General features: G+C 38.2%; 2 protein-coding genes across 5 annotated transcripts in view; one reads left to right on the top strand and one right to left on the bottom strand.

Annotated features, from left to right (window-relative positions):
- Window positions 1–115: 115 nt before the first annotated feature.
- atp6v0a2b (ATPase H+ transporting V0 subunit a2b) lies at window positions 116–18,040 on the top strand. The gene is made up of 20 exons (XM_059550963.1): window positions 116–874; window positions 1,410–1,488; window positions 3,814–3,911; window positions 4,314–4,451; window positions 4,851–4,948; window positions 5,202–5,328; window positions 5,535–5,617; window positions 6,536–6,629; window positions 8,934–9,146; window positions 9,595–9,745; window positions 9,860–9,999; window positions 10,177–10,334; window positions 12,028–12,118; window positions 12,328–12,446; window positions 12,537–12,747; window positions 12,830–12,949; window positions 13,050–13,169; window positions 13,847–13,964; window positions 16,990–17,161; window positions 17,245–18,040. Exons 1-20 carry the CDS (start codon window positions 758–760, stop codon window positions 17,345–17,347), a joined length of 2,550 nt encoding a protein of 849 aa, XP_059406946.1. The 5' UTR covers window positions 116–757; the 3' UTR covers window positions 17,348–18,040.
- Window positions 18,041–19,105: 1,065 nt separating this feature from the next.
- osbp2b (oxysterol binding protein 2b) overlaps window positions 19,106–21,197 on the bottom strand; it is a 68,107-nt gene continuing 66,015 nt past the window's right edge. For all 4 annotated transcript variants that reach the window (XM_059550972.1, XM_059550970.1, XM_059550974.1 and 1 more), the window contains one exon: window positions 19,106–20,878. In XM_059550972.1, coding sequence (XP_059406955.1) covers window positions 20,736–20,878 — 143 coding nt within the window. In that variant the 3' untranslated portion in view covers window positions 19,106–20,735. The remainder of the gene's footprint in view (window positions 20,879–21,197) is intronic.

Raw genomic sequence — 21,197 nt, 5'->3', positions numbered from 1 at the left:
CTACTTAAATTTGGACCACAAATAATATAGAAAATTATTTGCGTTTAAACATTTAATCTTATTTAATTCCAGCGCAGCGTTTAATTTTATCTAGCTCAAAAGAGCTGGGACTTTTATTTTGAAATGTAACTCAACTTGCGAAAGTAAGGAAAGTAAGTGTCTTTAGTCTGACGGACCAAGAAGTTTTGGCTGGAAATTTTCGTGTTCGGAAGAGAGAGAGAGAGAAGCGCAAATGACTAAAAAGTGCTGTTAAACATTACATGATTGTCTTTAAAATTATCACAGGTGGATGAAATGACAGATTATTGAATGAGAGGCCAAGAACCTTCGACAGTAGCTGTCTAGCTCGCTGCTAACTTAAGATACCTGATACGAAGACAGCGCAAATTACTGTGGAAAGTCGCGCTTATTCATACTCGGTTTTAAAAGACTTAAACCGAACTTTAACAAGGGATGGACGACCCAGCAGTACTGGAGATTTGGATTTGATTAGAATAACTACTAACAGCGGGGTTTTCAGTGGTCAGATGTGGCTACTGGAGACGGGAGACGTGTCACTGATAAAACGGCTGGAGTTAAGAGCCACAGCGCTGACATCCATCCATCCATCGGTCCTTTCAGCTCGGTCCGCCACACAGGGGAGTCCATACAGCCTCAAACCCGGACCTGTAGGATTTTATTTACCCTAAACTTCACCTCCAGGTGAATTTAACAGTTCTTAACCCCGCTCTGGTGTGGAAAGACGCGTTTTGTCAGGATGGGTTCGTCGTTTCGGAGTGAGGAGATGTGTCTGGCCCAGATCTTCCTGCAGTCCGGATCCGCTTACGACTGCATCAATGAACTCGGCGAACTCGGGCTGGTGGAGTTCAGAGACGTGAGTCGGTTTATAGCGTCTTGTTTATGTGTATTTCTTGTTTGAAATATTAAATTGGCTTGGGCTGAGCTGACGGCTTCACGCACGTTGGCTATCGTTGTGATATGAAAGCTGTCGAGCTATACACAGCACACCAGACAACAGCCTACACATTTCTACATCTTTAATTGACGTCGTTCATTTGTTGGAATAACATAAGTGCTCGCATCTGTCAGATACCCACATTAACTGGATACCTTAAAAATGCATAATTTTTTGGCACACTTTGCACCAGTGTTTTTTACTCTCATTTTTAAGTCATTAACAAACATAGATTTATATAATATTTTACTGTAGGTGTAAATGTTAGAAATGCATATTTCAATTAATAGGATTAATATTAAAATTATTATTGTTCATGTTTTTATTACATTAACTAATATTAAAGGTATGGTTTTGAATTTATTAGTATAGAGTGTTTTGAACAAGTGTAGAATATTCCAGTCATGCTGGATCTGTTTCGATTATATGTTTTCTTTCTTTTTTGTTTTTCCAGCTTAACCCCAGTGTGAACTCTTTTCAGCGCAAGTTTGTCAATGAAATCAAGAGATGTGAAGAAATGGAGAGGATTCTGGGTAAAAACTTAAATTAAAACTAGTGTTGTCAAACGATTAATCACTATTATTCGTATCCAAAATAAAAGTTTTTGTTTACATTTATATATATGTATTTGTACTGTTTATATATATTATAACAATGTTCGTTATGTAGGAAGGAAGACGGCAGGGTCGGCTGTGCCTACTGACTGTTTATTTATATAGTTTCAAACAAAAAGTGGGCAAAACATGCACCAACAAAAGACAAAACAATCAACATAAATCCAGTTTTCACAGGTAGCAGCCAGTAGTCCTTCTCTCTCTCGCCCGCTTCTGTTTCTTCTGGTGTTTTATACTCTCTCCACGCCAATTACTGAAACAAGAGACAGGTGGTCGTTATTTGCGCTTAACCCACTCACTCACCGCGCGTCTCCTGACGCTCTCCCCCGCTGCAGGGTTCACTAAACCACGCCCCCCCTTGCCACATACCCCCACCGCCCGACTCCCCGGCCTGCTGCCACCCCCCCCCCCCCCCCCCATTCCGGGAGAGGAAATCGGCCACAGCCATCTGAACACCCGGCCTGTGGACAACCTTGAACTTAAAAGGCTGTAAAGCTAGATACCAACGAGTGATCCGCGCGTTGGTATCCTTCATGCGGTGGAGCCACTGCAGGGGAGCGTGGTCCGAACAGAGGGTGAATTTCCGTCCCAGGAGATAATAGCGGAGGGTGAGGACGGCCCACCTGATGGCCAAACACTCCTTCTCCACGGTGCTGTACTTAGTCTCTCTCTTAGAGAGCTTGTGACTAATGTACAGCACCGGCCGTTCCTCCCCTTATCTCCTGCAATAGGACTGCACCCAGCCCCCTGTCCGACGCGTCTGTCTGCAACAAAAAGGGAGAGAGAAATCAGGAAAGTGAAGCAACGGCCCGCCACATAGAGCAGCCTTCACCTGGGTAAACGCCTGCTGGCAGTCTTATAAATTTCGGGACGCACCTGTCCATGTCCCAAGTGAAAACCCAGATACTTTACCTCCACGTAAAGGTTCCAGAGAGCAGCGGGACCAGGCGCATCGGCCACTGGTCCCGCGGCCAGCCATGAACCTCGGCTGACTTCTCAAATAAGTCCAGGAATGTCTCCGGGTGGTCCTCAGGCCCCATTTTGTGAAGAGGGAGGTGGGCGGGCACAGCCTGTTGGACCGTGGCTTCCGGCCGAACCTCCCGGTCCATCCAGCTCCGGAACCTCTCGCGGTCTTCCTGCTGGGTTTGGAGGACGGCCTGAAACCGCCTCTCCTGATCGTGACGTAACTCCAGCAGGGCCTGGTGTTGATCATGTTGCAGGAGTGCGAGGGATGTAATCAGCTCCGCAAATGGTGCAGCAGTGGGCACAGGCACGGCGGCGGCATCCATCTTCCTTCCCGGGTTTCGGCACCAGTGTAACAATGTTCGTTATGTAGGAAGGAAGACGGCAGGGTCGGCTGTGTCTACTGACTGTTTATTTATAAAGTTTCAAACAAAAAGTGGGCAAAACATGTACCAACAAGAGACAAAACAATCAACATAAATCCAGTTTTCACAGGTAGCAGCCAGTAGTCCTTCTCTCTCTCGCCCGCTTCTGTTTCTGGTGTTTTCTCTCCACGCTAATTACTGAAACAAGAGACAGGTATTCGTTATTTGCGCTTAACCCACTCACTCACCGCGCGTCTCCTGACGCTCTCCCCCGCTGCAGGGTTCGCTAAACCACGCCCCCCCCTTGCCACATACATATATATATATATATATATATATATATATATATATACACACATACAGTATATATTTTGAAAATATTTACATTTATATATTCATATTCTTATATTTTATAATATTTATAAATATATTTAATATAAACATATTTTTCTTATATATATATACATGCATGTGTTTGTATTTATATATGCCTAATAAATATACACAGTATACACATATTATGTAAACAAAAACTTATTGGATGCGATTAATCACTATTAATCACTTGACAGCACTAAATTAAACGCATTAGATGAACTTTAATTAAATTCTTTAATAAGGGCATACTTCAAAATGACAGTCTTAGTACTTTCTTAACACAAAGCATGTTCATGATGGTTATTACCAAAAACAGATGCAGTACAAATAGGATTTCTTTCTGTAAAATATTTGTGAATGAGTGATGGGCAGGACCATTAGGTTATTTAATTTTATAGAGTTTATTAAACAGTGCATTCAAGTGAATTAAGTAGATTAAGACTGATATGTGATGGCACTTGAGAAACAGACATTAAAGCTAATTCAAATCCCCCAAAGTAAATCAACACAATAAACTCAAAGTGGACTTGTATAACAGGATATCTTCTGCGGGAAATCAAAAAAGAAGACATCCCACTGCCAGAAGGGGAGGTGAACCCAGCTGCACCATTACCCAAACATGTGATGGTCATAATGGTGAGCTCACTTCTAGCTGTTCATTTGTTTAACTCTTGTGATTAGTTGGTCTTTCAGACACTTTCAGACATCTTTTCAGAAAAGATTTTGTTCAATAATTTTAATAACATAGCAGAGCTATAAAGATAACTTTTTAGAAAATGTTAAGTTTGAAAATGTCTGCTGTCATTCAAAAACGTAAACATAAAATATTTGCCTATTGGCTTTTTTCTGGATATTCATCAATTGGTCATGCTTTCATTTAATAATTTTATCGCATGTATTGGACGTCGTTGAAATCCCTTTTTTAGTTCCCTGCTAGGTCACTCTGGAACACTTTTCTTAATGTCAGTGCACTGATTACAGCGTTGATGTAAGAATGCTGATTTTTAATTATTACCAATTCCTGTGTGTTCTGTTTAGGAGCAGCTTCAGAGACTGGAACTGGAGCTGAGTGAGGTCACCAGGAACAAGGAGAAACTCCAGAAGAACCTTCTGGAACTGATCGAGTACACACACATGCTACGCATCACACGCAACTTTGTGCAACGCAATGCAGAGGTGGGTCATGTGATTCCCTGTCAAATGTTTGGAACATTTGTTTGAGCCAAAGAAACAGGGAACATCTGATTGGTGGAAAGATTTAGCCTGCTTTTGTTCTTTGTTATATCACTAATATTGTTAAGCAAACAGCTCTTTATAAATCAAATATCTTACTCTTGCTCAATGTACTGTCTGCAGTTTGGCTTTTGTTTCTCTGTGTCCGTTGATGTCCAGAGAAAAGGACTGTGGGAATCCTGCAGGTGATTTGGAGTCACCTGATTTTCACTGAATGCCAGAACTTTGCGAGGAGCCAGCAGTGGCTTTACAAATAGGCTTAACTCTTGACTTCTTCTTTTTGATCACCGAGGCGTTGTGTGAATCTAATCTCTTGCTTGGTTTTTGCTTGTGTATGAGCAGAGGGAGCCGTCACAGGTTCAGTATGAAGAGTTTCCCTTCCTAGAGAAAGAGCCCATGATGGACTACACCAGCATGCAGAGGCTTGGAGCCAAGCTTGGGTGAGCAGTGTTTAAAAATACCACGCTGAAAATATACTGCTCTTGCCCATGTTCTGCTTTGGCTCTCCAACAGTTAATGTGAAATAATTTTCATCATCAGTACAGTTTCCTGTTGCACACCTTCCATGCAAACTGATCTTTCTTTTAAAATCATCTTTTTATTTAACACCCTGTTTCTTGTATGCATGTTTAAAAGCACAAAAAACCTGTGTTGTAAAGTGGAGCTCATATTCCTCTTGTCCCTCCTGCACAGGTTCATCTCTGGGCTCATCCAGAGCATAAAAATTGAGGCGTTTGAGCGAATGCTCTGGAGAGTGTGTAAGGGCTACACCATCCTCAGCTATGCAGAGGTAGATGGGCTTTTAGAAGACCCTGATACGGTGAGACTAGTTGGCATCTCCAGCATAGTTTGATTTTATATGTTGCTTTTGGTAACAATTTTTTTTTTATTATTATTACCATTTGTTTCTTTTTCTTGTGGTCAGTTTGATCTAAACCTTTACTGCAATGCTGGATGCTTGATTCAATTAAAAATAAGAATATTAATAAAAATAGGAATATCTAAGGTGTTTGTCTGTTTTGTCAGGGGGAGCCAACCAGGAGTGTGGTGTTTCTCATCTCCTACTGGGGAGATCAGATTGGACAGAAAGTTAAGAAGATTTGTGACTGGTAACTTAGCGCTTAAATCAACTTCCTACGTTCTACTTGAGGTTATTCTGTTAATCAGTCTGGATTAAATAACTTTGTGCTAAGCTGCCACATATCTGGGGCAGTTAACCACTAACACGCTTACTGATTGCATCACAGTGACAAACAGGGGTGCTACTCCTTTTTCATAAAGATTATAAATAGCTTGTTTCCTGTTACATTTAGGGGAAGCTTCATGCTTTAATTTCTTAAAGGGCTCATATGACACTTTTTTTCAGAAATGTAGTGCCCCTTTCCATAATTGCGAGCTTCATCTTTCAAAATAAATGTAAAGGTAGTTAATAATGTCCTTAGTTTTACCGTCAGTTCGAGCCCTAAAGAGGAACAGTCGCGTGACAGACACAGTGATGAAGCTCGTATGTGTTGTAGTACACAAGCCACGAAGTGGTCGTCCATAAAATGTGTTGCTGTTCTGGTTTAAGTAATCTTAAAAATTACTTAATGTAAATTCCTTCTACTTTCGTAAGGCCAAATAAAGTGCTTTTGCTTTCACCTAGATACACGCAGCATCTCCCTGACATGACTGCTTCAGTATTAACTGCGGTTACTGAAACCACACCTTCTTTCTTTGCGTGAACATTTGGGCGGCATTACGCAAATATTTCCACATTTAGATTTAGACGTGGGGGCGTGTTTGAATGAGCTGTTTTAGTGGGGTGTGGACAAGTCTTAATTTTTATAAAGAATATCTCTTTGGATTTGAGACTTTTAGTCTTTGCAACTTTACAGATCTTCTTTATGCACCAAGAGCTTGTAACACTCCAAAGAAAAAAAACAATTAAAATCGCATCATATGACCCCTTTAATCTTTTTGAATTCTTTCAGTTAAGAGAAAGTAGAAGTGCTGGAGTTTTGAAAATATTGTTTTTGTTTTCATAGTTACCACTGTCATCTGTACCCATACCCCAACAGTAATGAGGAGAGGACAGATGTGGTGGAGGGGCTCCGCACACGCATTCAGGACTTGCACACGGTGAGTCCAGATGAGCTCGGTTTCACCTAGGGATGTGCCATATGATGATTTTTGTTCATGGACGATACAATTATCTCCACAATCTGCTTTTGAAAAAATATAGTAGTATAGTGCTACAGTGCACATTCTGTCAGCTGCAGTTCAGGAGCCTCTGTCTCAAGATTTTGAATGACACGACATACATTCACATTCACAGCACGACCGAACAGTTGCTGGTCCCCATTAAATTTGATAGTAGGAAAAATAATATAAAGTCACTGTGAACCAGCAACTCTTTATTTTTTCACGTTCTTCAAAATCACATTTATGGTCAGAAGAAGAAAGAAACTCCTGCAGGTTTAAAACAAATTTTGAGTGAGTAAATGATGGTATGAAAACAATAAACTATGACAGAATTTTTCTTTTGTGTGAACTATTCCATTATTAATAAAACAACAAAACACAAAGAGAAAAATCACTCACTACTCTTGATTGAAGAACTTTAATACAGTTGCTTTGCTTTAAAAGTAATAATAAATCTTTATAGTATTCAATTGTATAATTTCTTGAATGCTCCTGCTGAGTATTGTACCTGAAAGTAAAGCACTGTTTTATTTGTATATTATGTGTATTTGTAACGTGTGTCTTTGTTCTTATTTTTTTTAATAGCAGATAAAATAATGAAAGATTCCACCATTCTTTTTTATATTTTGTTGCTTTGTCTTTATAAAAGAGAAATTAGTTGGGCTGTAATGCCCAGATAACTTCCAAAAAAGTAAAACCAACATGACCAAGTATCTCGATAGAACCGTTATATGATATTTTTGCCATATCGCCCACCCCTAGTTTCACTCTTGTTACACTTTGACACACACACTTTTTCTTGCTTTGACTGTGTGTAACACGATGAGGGTGTAAGTGTGATATCACTAGCGTGATTAGTCATTTACTGACCTTTATCTTAGTTCTTAATAAGCTCAGCTTAATCTTATTTAAAGATTTAAAAAATCAGGTTTAACTGTTCTAAACATCTTTTTAAACTGATTGATGAAATCGGGAGTAGTTGAGGTTAACAAAAGCAACTTTAATGCATAAAATGTTTTGTCCAGATGTTAAACTCAAACCTCTGTCCTAGAAACTGTAACTTGACTTTGTTAAATTCAGCAGCTAATTGTAAGTTCAATAAAAGTTTAATAAAATCAACGCAACCATGCTCACTTTTTAGTTCAGAGAAACAAAATATCCCTTTTCTTAACTGAAAAAGAGCTAATTTACTCTTTCAATAGTGCTTGCATAAAATGCAAATTGCTCGAAATAACACTTTAACAAGAATTATAGTAATGAAATGCATGAATGTTTGTGTCATGCACAGTAATGAATCATGGGTTGCAGCTGAAGAAGGGTTTGATTGCGTTCTGTCTGTCTTTTGCAGTGGATGGTACTTCAGATACTCTAACCAAAAGAGTAGAAAGTGTACATAATACAACATTTTACATTTATCATGTTTATTCTACATTAGAATTATTTGGGTTTAGTGTTGTAACTAATCTTTTCAAACCAGTTCTAGACAGCCATGCAGTGGAAGAATGTAGGGGGCAGGATAGGTTTGAGGGCATTTAAATTTGCTTGTGACTGCTCTGTAAAAAGAGAGAAAGAAAATTGTGTTAGTGGCCCAACTCAGCACATGATGTTCACAAGGTCTAGACTGGACAAATGTCTCACAGACTACAGGCACCATTAAATCATTTTTCGATACTTCGTTCTTACTCACTGTTCCTCTCAAAACCTATGAAAAGAGAAATAAATTGGGTTGCTTCTTTGCCTAGAAAATATTCCTTGATTGATTGAAGATTTGTTTGCTGAAGAGCACAGCAAAATGCTTTTACTGCATGTTCATCTAAGAACACAGTTCAGAAACCAGGGCAACAGAATGCCATTGATTGTTGACCTTGGGGTAGGAGTGGGGGGAGAACACATTTATCTTTTAAGTTTCCCATATAGGCTAAAATATTTATTGCTGTTTATGACAAAAAGCTTATTTTCGAAATCTTATCCACACAAACTGAGAAAAATATTACATTCATTTTGTGATTCCAGAAATTTCATAAACTGTAGGTTCTTCAGTAAGGCATGGAATTAATATTATTACAGAGCTTTACATGAATACACAATTTAAAAATAAATAAATGAATGGATAAGTAAATGCATTCATGTTGAAGTTTGCCAAAGCCCTCTGGTTGAATCACTCTGTTATGTTCCACACTAAAAAATGGTTTAGCTTGACATAGTTTTGAACATGCTCTTGAAACCATTGTTTCTTCGTAGGTTCTTCACCGGACTGAGGATTACCTGAGGCAGGTGTTGAACAAGGCTTCTGAGTCCGTGTACGTTTGGGCCATCCAGGTTAAGAAAATGAAGGCCATATATCACATCCTTAACCTCTGCAGTTTTGACGTCACAAACAAGTGCCTCATAGCTGAGGTGTGGTGTCCCGTAAATGATCTGCCCGCTCTTCGGAGAGCTCTAGAGGATGGATCGGTGAGTACTTGACATTATTTCGAAGGTGCACTAATTCAGATACATCTGATTAATTACTGTACACATATCTCTTAAAGTGAAAGTTCACCTAAAACTTAGTATTTAATTATACACCCTCATGTTGTTCCAACCCTGCAAACCTTCATTCATCTTCAGAACACAAATTAAGATATTTTTGATGAAATCCGAGAATTTTCTGAGCCTGCATAGACAGCATTGCAACAGACCCGTTCAAGGCCCAGAAAGGTAGTAAGGACATTGATAAAATGGTCTTGTCACATGAGCGGTTCAACCGCACTTTTACAAAGCTACGAGAATACTTTTTTGTGCGAAAAGAAGAAAAATGACGACTTTATTCAACAATTTCTTCCCTTCTGTGTCAGTCTTCGATGTGCAAATTTTCATTTTTGGATGAACTATCCCTTTAACTGTTGTTTTGTTCCTTCAGAGGAAGAGTGGAGCCACAGTTCCCTCATTTGTCAATCGTATCCCATGCAATGAGACTCCACCAACCCTCATACGCACCAACAAGTTTACCTCAGGCTTTCAGAATATAGTGGATGCCTACGGTGTTAGCAGCTACAGAGAGGTCAACCCAGGTGAGAGGGTAGCTATTAACATTAAAATTGACTTCATGTTAGCAGCTTTAACATGCCTTCAATTCTCCATGCATAAGATATGTAAGCTTCCTTCTTTATCACACCTCCTCGCAGCTCCATACACAATCATTACCTTTCCCTTCCTGTTTGCTGTGATGTTTGGAGACCTCGGGCATGGCCTTATCATGGCGCTGTTTGCTCTGTGGATGGTTCTCTATGAGAATGACCGCAAATTGAAGAAAAGTAGAAATGAGGTACATGCAGCTTGCTGTTATGACTATTAATTTTCTTCTGAAATTCATTTAGACATGTTTGTTGAAAGTTATTGAATTTAGTATTACGTAGTTTACTGATTTTGTTAATTTTGTTATAGTTTGATTAACATTTGTATTACTTTCTTTTTTTCTTTTTTTTCTTTTTTTTTTTTTTAGATCTGGAACATTTTTTTCGAGGGCCGTTACATCATCCTGTTGATGGGTATATTTTCAGTCTACACTGGATTAATATACAATGACTGCTTCTCTAAATCCCTCAATGTGTTCGGCTCGAGCTGGAACGTCAGCGCTATGTTTGTGCCTGGAGTCTGGAGGTGAGTGTCCAAAGCACAAAATATTGTGTACGGCCATTATTTTGACCAACTGTTATTTCATGCTCTAAATGACAATTTATTTTTGTTTAAAATTTGAAAGAAGTTTTATCAGTAGTTTACGGGATAAAACAAAATTACTCAAACCCATACCAAATTTAGATGAATTCTATTAATTTTCCATAGCTGTATCTAACAAATATTTTGAAATGTAGGTACAACCTTCCATGTTTTCATAGAGATGAAAGCAATTCTTTACTAAAGCACATTTCATTTATCAGTTTTTATCCTGGCAGTTGAATCTGAGTTCATACACAAGGGGAAGGCAATTCTAACAATGACTGTGTGTCTCCTGATGCTATGTTTGAAGAGGTTTATTCTATATACACCAATATTCAAAAGTTTTGGGTTATTCCGGAGGGGCACTTTAAAATGATAATAAAGATGTTTATAAGTTGTAGTAATATTTAACAATATTACTGTTTTTATTGTATTTTTGATCAAATAAATCCAGCCTTGGTAAATTGTAGTGTAATCCTTGCAATCAGACAGCTGAAGAATTAGTCAATTATTCATTTACACAAAGAAATGTATTTACATTTATTTGCATAAACATTTACAACCCAGCCCAAAATGCTTATGGAAAAAATTAGTGGAGATTATGCAGATGATCATCACCGAAGGAAACAACAGCAGGCACAGAGATTTCTCTTGTACAGTATGAGACTCTAATGCAGGGGTTGGCAACCTACGGCACGCGTGCCAACAGTGGCACGCAGAGGGATAATCGCTGGCACGCAAGCAATAAGGAAAACTGTATAATGACGTACAGTTTGATGTAATAACTTCTCATAGTCACACAGCCTGTTAGGAGCTACAAATACTATTAAAGTGTGAGAATTAACTTGCATGGATGCACGTGCAAACACTGCACATACTAGGTGCTTCAGATCAAAGCCTCGGTCTAACAGCACTCGTCAATGTCAAAATGACTGAGATGGCCAATCAGATCAAAGTAGGCGGGGTTTTACTGTTCACAGAAGCAGAGCGCGAAGCGTCAGTTTAACATTAAAGAGAGTGAGGTAAGATGAAGCTGCAAATCAATTAACACTAGTCAACTTTTAATAATACGTTTTACCATAGAAATGTTAAATGACCTAAAGCTATATCCAGTGATGAAAAATTTTCTGAAATATGGCCATTTTGAGAGAAAGAAAGTGGAGGGGGGGGGGGGGGTTAAATTGTCTCTCTCTGCAGACAATGAAGCGATTTTGCCCCTTTGTTGTTGAGAAATATAATGTAGCGATTCAGTATCGATTAATAAAAGTAGCGTGACAACACTCATAGGTTTATGAGCTTCTGAATGCTACTTTTTGCACAGCACGATCTCAGATCTCTGTGTGCGAGTGGTGTGTGTTGTGTGTGTGTGTGTGTCTGTGTGTGCACGTTCATCAATTAAAGCAGCGCATTAACGTTGATTAAATGTTAAAAAAACTTTTTTTATCGTATAATAAAAAATTGTGTATGTACCGTTTAAATACAGAATTATATCGGGGTGTTGGGGGGGGGGGGGGGGGGGGGGGGGCTGTGCACACTTGGCACAGTGGTTAACCATAAAAATAAAAAATGGTACGTCATGCCGAAAAGGTTGCTGATCCTTGCTCTAATGTGATCTTCATTTTCTCTTTCTCCCAAGTCCAAGCACACTCCGCTCAAATAGCTTCCTTGCGCTGGATCCAAACGTCACAGGAGTCTTTAAAGGGGCCTATCCTCTGGGCATTGACCCGGTAGGTCTCTGATGTAATTTTATTACTGTGTTATCAAACGAAACAAATTACCTTACTATCACATCACCATAAAAACAAGTAACAGTGGGTGAAAGACTAAGGTGAAAGGTTCTGTGGGTGAATGACAAGCTATGAATTTTTTTTTTATTATTCTTTATAAAATATCGAATTATTTTTAACATTTAAATAATATTTTATTTGCACTGTAGATCTGGAACCTGGCATCCAACCGCCTCACCTTCCTGAACTCCTATAAGATGAAGATGTCTGTGATCATAGGGATAATCCACATGACTTTTGGAGTGGTCCTTGGCGTTTTCAATCACCTGTGAGACTTGTATTAATAGATATTTTGGATAGATCAATTTCAAATGTATGCCTTTGATCTGTCTAATACTTCATATGTTCATCTGTTCAGGCACTTCAGACGGACATTCAATCTGTACCTGATATTTATTCCTGAGCTGCTTTTCCTGCTCTGCCTCTTCGGCTATCTGGTCTTCATGATCATTTATAAGTGGCTGTTTTTCACAGTCAGAGACTCTCAGACAGCTCCCAGCATTCTCATCCACTTTATCAACATGTTCCTGATGCAGGGGGACTCCAGTCAACCCCTCTACCCAGGACAGGTAGCACTGAAAGAACCGTACTTGCACCCATTCCACCTTACATTTACATTTTCTTTACATGTATTTTCCCTCTTTCCCACAGGCTGGGTTTCAGGTGTTCCTGGTGATTTTGGGTGTGCTCTCTGTGCCTGTGTTACTCTTGGGCAAACCAGTCTACCTCTACTGGCAACACAAGGGCAGAGACCACTTGAGCATGTACCGGGTAAGGATCCTTGTTTTGGTTGTGTGTGTGGGTGTGTGTGTGTGTGTTCTGCAGTTGGCTGAAGGCCGTTGGCTGATCTTCTCTGTTTCTCTCTCTGTAGGGTTATCAGCGTGTACGGAGGAGCAGTGAGGAGGAGCTCTCTCTCATGCATGCTCACGATATAGAGGAGGGCACCAGTCTGGACAGCCACTCCTCCAGCTCTGACAGCCAATCAAAGGAGGTAAGAGATTCAGAATAGGGGTTGGCGATATACTATGACATGATTAACCGGTAGAGATTTTGGACTATCATCTTTACTGCGGTTATGCACTCACATCTAGAAGAGGTGCACTGTAGTCACAAAGCATTGAGGTTTAAAAACGAGTGATTTTAAGCTGTTTAAATGCAAAGAACAGCATTATATATGCGCGGGCTGTCTATTACTGTTCTGAACACGATCTGCATGAATCCTACATGAATCTGTTTCACATAGAGCATGGAAGTATTTTTGTTGCTTTATTGACCTTGTACTGTTAAATACACATGTATAAAAATGCCTGTCTTTGCAAGTATTTTCAGAAACAAAGTAATTTAGGTCATAAGTGAAGGCAAACAGCTGAAAGAAAACACGTGAAACAGTATATTGGATCTGGGTAGCTCTTAAAGTGACAGCAGTCTAATATTCCTGTTGTCTGTCATTCATGTTAATCAAACAACAAAAGAGAAAATCAAAATTAACTGTATTGTGGTATCTATTTTTGAAAATCAAAAATAACTGTATTGTGATATCTATCGTTATTGTGATAAAATATTTTGTTCATATTGCGCATGCCTAATTTCAATCTAATTCCGTGCATCGTTTGCTTGGAATAAACTACTTTCCCCTCTGAGCCTAACAAAGTTTCCTCTCTTCCACAGTTCGATTTTGCTGATGTCTTCCTCCATCAGTCCATCCACACTATAGAGTACTGCCTGGGCTGCATCTCTAACACTGCGTCTTACCTCCGTCTGTGGGCTCTCAGCCTGGCACATGCCCGTGAGTAACATACCCTTCAGTGTAGTAAATAATAAAAATACAGTTTATAAAACACACACAAATCAAAGGTCTTCATTAAAACCTGCCAAAATAAAAGTTTGTCTAATAATTGAACAATTTCTTTTTAAAGTGATAATAGTAATAATAATACTGAAAACATCAAGGAATATCACTAAATTAATTTGATTACATTTTAAAATATGAACTAAATTGTTTATTAAATATACATTTAATTACCACAGTGTTTGATTGTATATTTGTATTTACCGTTTTCTATGTAATCCTGACAAACCTTTACAAAGGTTTACAAAGACAAAAATGCAGTTATATAGGCCTACCTTGAAACCAAATTCTTAAAAATACTTTAATAAACATTTTTTGTAATACTGGAATAATGGAATGATTTTTGGTGACAAATCTTATTTTGACCCATATCTTGGGAAAATGCTTTGAAATCTTTCCAAAAACTCAACTGTACACTGTAGGCAAATTCACTACCCTTTCGGGATGTTCGTGGATGAAAACATCCACTAAATTAAACTGCTGTAAAATGTATCAGATAAATATTTTTTTGCATAAATCTATTAATCAACCTCAGTCCTGATCAAAACTACCAAATGTTTAAAAAAATTCCAAGATTTTAACTCTTTAATTACCAAGTTCATAAATGATGTAACTGATTTGGGGGGAAAAAACACACAAAATTACATATTTTCAAAATAAAAAGTGATTGTGGACTGGATATTTTTTTACCTTTTATCACAGTCTTGGTCATGTCAAAGATTAGTAACAAGATTGGCATTGTTAGTTTTTGTGCAGCATTGGATTTAAATTTTTTCTCCCTAATTTGTTGTTGGTGGCTGTTTTTGCCCCATTGACTTCCATTATAATGACATTTTTTGATTGCAAAGCCATGACACCATATAATCATGCATTCTTGATTGTTTGTGGTTTTCCCTTTTGGGAAGGGGTAAAATTTGTTATTTTTTACAGTTGATCACTAGGTGGGACCATTAACCCTTTAGATAGGCCTGTGCAAAAAAAGGCTTAGTTTCTGGCTTGTATATGGAGTTATATGGAGTATAATAGCAAATTATAGTGTGTGTGTGTGTGTGTGTGAGAGAGAGAGAGAGAGAGAGAGAGAAAGAGAGGGTGTGAGAGAGACCTTGGTGCACTTACCTTGATGTACAGTATCTGAAAAAATCAAAATATGCACCACATGCTCTCAGAACTACATGGAGTAAACAATAAAAAAGAAGTGTGTTTATGCACCTGCTGCCTTTTGATGGTGAAAAGTACAGATGGCCTATATGTGAAATGCTCGTCTTTTCTTGATGGTAAAGCCAGTTTAAAACCTTAAAATCCTGTAAAAAATCTACTTTGCATCAAATTTATGAACATAATGTATTATGAACCAAAATGCAATACAAACTTCAAATAAGCTGCAGCTCGCTGGAGGGGTCAAGCTACATAATCATTTCTAAAATTTTGGTACAAGTCAAGCCCTTTCTCGTGTTGCTTGCTGCTCTTCTAACCATTAAATGACCAGCACGATGGCATGCAAGTGTTTAAATCCACGTACTTTTGCTTTTGTTTAGTCTATTAGCTTGTTAAGTCTGACGTCACGTAGCAGCGCTTCCGTGTCCAAACGCTCTATCAGTTACCACGAGAAAACAACAAAAGGTGCTAATATAAACTCACAATGTGATAGAATACTAGCAAAAAAGTTATAATATTAACCTTTAACTCCATACCTAAGTCCCAGATAGCCATACAATGAAAATATAAATATAAAAAAATATATTAAAAAATTTTGTGTTTGGGGCGCTGTGAGCACTGAGACTGTAGTGAATATCATAAGTTTGAAAGCGTTTAACTTAAATTATCAAGATGAATAAACAGTGCTCATAAACGGCTGCTGAGGTCACATTCTCAAGTGAAGCGAGTTGAGGCCTGGACCCGGAAACAGCGCTTCTTACGTCATCACTTAACAACCGAATACTTTCACCACCATTAAAAGGCAGCAGGTGCATAAATACACTTTTGTTTACTCCATGTAGTTCTGAGAGCTGAGGTGTACATTTTGATTTTCTGAAATACATCAAGGTAAGTGCGCAAAGGTCTCTCTCATACACTCTCTGTCTCTCTCTCTCTCTCTCTCTCTCTCTCTCTCTCTCTCTCTTTCTCACACACACACACACATACACACACAATATAATATGCTGTTGTACTCAATATAGCTTCATATACAAGTCAGAAACTAAGCTTTTTTCCACAGGCCTATCTAAAGGGTTAATGGTCCCACTTAGTGATCAACTGTAAAAATAACAAATGTTACCTCTTCCCAACAGGGAAAACCACCAACAATCAAGAATGCATGATTATATGGTGTCATGGCTTTGCAATCAAAAAATTTTGTTATAATGGAAGTCAATGGGGCAAAAACATTAAAAAACAATTTAATGTAATGCTGCACAAAAACTAAAAATGCATCAAAGCCAATGTTGCTACTAATCTTTGCCATGCCCAAGACTGTTATAAAGTAAAAAAAAATTCAGCCACAATTACTTTTATATTGAAAATAAGTCATTTTGTGTTTTTTTTCCCCCAAATCAGTGACATCATTTATGAACTTGGCAATTAAAGAGTTAAAATCTTGGATTTTTTTAAAAACATTTGGTAGTTTTGATCAGGACTGAAGTTGATTAACAGATTTATGCAAAAAAAATTGAAAAAAATATGAATCTGATACATTTTTACAGCAGTTTAATTGAGTGGATGTTTTCATCCCGAACATACCGAAAGGGTAGTGAATTTGAACAATCCACAAGGGTTAATATATTCAGCACATCCAATGTGTATTAATAAAAGAGTTTGAAACAAGGCGATTTATCATAATTACAGCAGAAATACAGAGTGAAATATTTTGCCTATATAGGACCTATAAATGATTGTTTTGGAAAAACAAAAACAAACGGCTTTATTTAAAATAAAGGAATGCTGAACATGTTTTGTTGTGGTCCAGAGCTCTCTGAAGTGTTGTGGGAGATGGTGATGCGGCTCGGTCTGCGTGTGGACACCAGTGTGGGCATTGTGTTCCTGGTGCCTGTTTTTGGTCTGTTTGCTGTCCTCACTGTGTCCATCCTGCTGGTGATGGAGGGACTCTCAGCCTTCCTCCATGCCCTCAGACTCCACTGGTCAGTACATTTCTCAGTATATATTCAAACAGTATGAAATCTATACTGAATGATTCCAACTGAAATCATCTCTCTCTCCTCAGGGTGGAGTTCCAGAATAAGTTCTATAGCGGCGCTGGCGTCAAGTTTGTACCGTTTGCCTTCTCTCTCTTGCACACCAGCTTTGAAAACGAGGGGTTGTTGTGAACCACGCTAAACAGCAGACCAGAGCAGATCTGTGAGCTTCATTGTAACAGATTTGCATGTTGCACTACATGCCAAAGTGCTCCAACCAAATATATGGAGATCTCAGATCACCATTGACAATACTGAGCCACATGAGATGCTTGAACACTTTGGCACATGCGATCGTAACACAAACACGCTGAGAAAAAGCAACAGCTCTGGACTGTAAATAGGACTCTTTCAGTAATTTTTTTTTTTAATGTGATGAATGTATTAGCTCTTCACAGAAGTGCTCTTTGTGAATATCATTTTTCTATCATGCCTGTTGACCGTGCAGAGATTGGTGACTCTCAATAGCGGAGCACATACCATGAGTTTAAGGTTTCACTTTTTTGTTTATGGGCAGTCAAGCAAGTCATTTAACTGCTTGTTTAAATTCCAGCATTTTCATCCTTCACAGTGTTGCAACAGGAATATGGCTCATGTAGTTCAATCGTAGTCTGGAGAATGGAACTGTGCTTTGATAACAACAGATATAACACAGTCAGGAGTTTGTATTTTTGGGCACAGTATTTCTCAGATGTTGGCAACAAGATGACTTGCCTAATTGTTAGCCCAAATGTGTTCATTCTTCATATTGATAAGCTCAGATCTCGTTTCTGTTGGGCTATATAGATCGAGCTTCACGAGGCTGTTTATTTCAAATCCTCCTTCTGTTTGAAAAAATAGTGCCTAATATGCTCAATGTGCTCTGATGGTTGGGTGGTGGATTGAAGTTTTCAGATTTAGTCATTTAGAATCGAATTAATTTAATGAGGAAATGCATTGTATCACTGTATTGCTGTTCAAGTCATTTCTTTTTAATTGTATCATAAATGGAGATGTTTTTAGTGATTTTTAACTTCCAGCTCTGTTCAGTTACTCTGTTTTTGCTCTCCAGAATGGTCCTTTTTTAAACTCTTGAATTTAATGTGAGATTTTGGTGTGTGGATTGAGCTACTGAATTCATTCCAGGTTTTTTTTTCTTAATTTATTAACAGTACTTACTTTGATTTCTGTCTATCGTTTGACGAGTCTACATCGTTTAGGTAATATGCATTACACATTTTGCATATGAGTTCTATATTAACATTACACAAACCTGTAAAGCTGGGGTAATAAAACTGTTTGATTAAATGACTCGATTTGATATCATTTTTAAGTAATACAGCATTTCATGTGTAAGACCGAATTGTTTATTTTCTGAAATTGTAACTGCTTTTATTTATTCCTAGTTGAATTCACAAACAATTGATTTAGCTTATTTTTAGAACATCCTAAAAGTATTGGTCCTTCAGTGGAAATATGGTTCTCTCTATAGTTATGATTTTACAATCTCTCTCTATTACTAACTCAGATCTTGAACCTGCAAACCATGTAACACAAATGTAAGACTTTATTTGTTTTTATAAATAATCTTAGGGAAAATGACATTTACATGTATGGGTGGGGAACGTGTGAACAAACAAACCCTAAATTGATATATTACGCTTCATTCAATGCTTTAGGGCTGACATGGAAACAAACTAAAGATATGCCAGCATTAACAAACTGTTAAAAATTAGTGCCATATCTCTGTGTTCACAGGTCATAAAATCCTGCTGGTGATGAAAAATAGCTCTTGTGGGCACATTACCATCCGACACACTGCTGAACCAGGGTTGACTAAATTCTACACAAATCATCACACCCCCTTCAGTCATTCTGCATGTATATAGACATGAAAAGTGCCTGCCAGTATCCAAGTCAGGGAGTTTTAATAGAAAATGTGTACATGTATAATCATACAGTGACAGCTTGTCAAAAATGAAACTTTGACTAGCTGGATCATTTGGAATTAAAATATCCGTTTACAAGTAAACCTCTTGGTTAAAATTCAGGTTTGTACTAAAACAGCATTTATTAGGATGGCATGGCATCATTACTTCGATTTTCTTCATTAAAGTAATAATAATTATGGTTATCACAAAATACATACAGTGGTGTGAACACAAAATAAGACCTCCAGCTTTATTCTAGACTTTGATAGCAATTCTGATCTCCAGTGATGTCAGGTCTGAATCACTGCTTTAGAACTTGCTAAACATAAAAGAAATACTGTAGATTTGTTTCTGTTATACAGCTTGGGGGCTAGTGTTTCAAAGTGCTCTGCAAAACAACAGAAATCCTTTTTTTTAATCACTCCTGAGTCCTGATGATTTACCTTAAGAAGACATTTTAAATCGGTATTTCTGTCACAAAGTACTGTACTACAATGTACTTCTATCACTATAATGTACTGTGAAATACAGCAATCCCCTTAATCGTGGGTGTTTTAAACCACATTCTCTACTGCTAATAAATACAAGCATGCTATGAACACAAAACAAGGTCAGCAAGCTGTTTGCTTGTGTTTTCAGTATCACACTTTGTATTCTGATTGTTTGCTATGTCCTCTTAGTGAGTCAAGCGGGTGACTTGTTTACTTTTATTAGTTGATCGTTCATTCATTCATTCATTTAATATCCTGATTGTACAAAAAAGTATATATTTTTAAATTGCATTGATATGCAGAGTACTGTGACTGTCACAGTAACAAGATAATGACCACTGGGGGCTCCACTGAGCCAATGCAGGAAGCAGCTAATTCATGTGCATTACAATTCACGGGTGTAAAACACATTTGTGTCCGAATACCTACACTGTCCAATACAACAGACACAAGGGCTCTTTTAATGCTTGCCTGAAGCTCATTGGTTAACTGAAGACATGAGATGAAACTTTACTGTCATTTGCTATGCAAAGTGGGTGGAGCCAGTGAGAAAGTCTTCAGCTGTGTGTCCAATAAGAGAGCCTGATTGTGCTCCTGGAATATTCAAATACAAGAACTTCCCTTGCCCAAATATGGTACTGTTATTGATATGAAACTAAAAGAAGTACTGCGTCGTGTTAAGTCGAGCGAGTCTCTCCTTCATATGTGAGTTTCTTCATGTGCGGTCCAGGCCAGCATGGGACGGGGAGGAACATCTTTGATAAACAGACTGAGTCCAGTGTACTTCACTGCTGGGAAGAGCGGAAAGTGCATTTCTCACGGGGTTGTACTCAATAAAAAGAACCTGATTTGCTTTGGAAGATAAACTGGGGCGGCATTTGGCTAAGAGTTCAACTGCGCATTTCTCCCACACACTCGTCTTTGAGGTGAACTTCAGAGAGAACATCCTTCTGTTTTCCCATTTTAGTAGTCTGTTTAAGATTCGGGCAAAGATATATATCATTGGGCTGCAAACACACACTTAAACACACACACACACACACACAAGGCCATGATGAGTCCATGTAGAGGGTTTATTCCTCTTGTCTGTCTGAAGAGTCAGTCAATTGTTTTGCATGTTCAAAAGATATCAGGACTCATATTCCAGTCTTGTCTTTCTTTGGCCTCCCAGTAACCCCCCTTATAAACGTAAGTAGTCTCTCCCGTCAGTTTATCCGTCCTCTGGTGGAACCACAGCGGTATGTAGCCTTCAAAGTCCTGTCCTGTAACGCAAAACAATAGCATTACCAGGAGAACAGCATGAACTGTGGCACAAAAGTTGTGGTTGACAAATGGAATTTATAGTTTTATGTAGGGGTGTGTAATATATTTCTATAAAAATATTGCAAAAACAAAACAAAAACACGCATACACTATAAGATGTAGATTAGACTACTGCATGGGCACATTTAAAGTTCACGATTGCGTGATTAAGTCTATTAAAATTCACCCAAAATTCAGAATGTGGGAATAAGCCCATGTATGACTTTTATATTTATATAATGTGATACAGAGTACAGTTTTTTCTCCAAATATCAGTAC

Source organism: Carassius carassius, chromosome 5 (genome assembly GCF_963082965.1).
Source record: "Carassius carassius chromosome 5, fCarCar2.1, whole genome shotgun sequence".
NCBI classification, from domain to species: Eukaryota; Metazoa; Chordata; class Actinopteri; order Cypriniformes; family Cyprinidae; genus Carassius; species Carassius carassius.
The sequence above is the reverse complement of the archived record's forward strand: the minus strand, read 5'-3'. Positions and strand labels throughout refer to the sequence as shown.

Coding starts and splice junctions, on each gene's coding strand:
- atp6v0a2b (XM_059550963.1), top strand. CDS start 758: ATGGGTTCGTCGTTTCGGAGTGAGGAGATGTGTCTGGCCCAGATCTTC. Junction 3,912..4,313: donor AACATGTGATGGTCATAATG/GTGAGCTCACTT, acceptor TGTTCTGTTTAG/GAGCAGCTTCAGAGACTGGA. Junction 5,329..5,534: donor TTTTAGAAGACCCTGATACG/GTGAGACTAGTT, acceptor CTGTTTTGTCAG/GGGGAGCCAACCAGGAGTGT.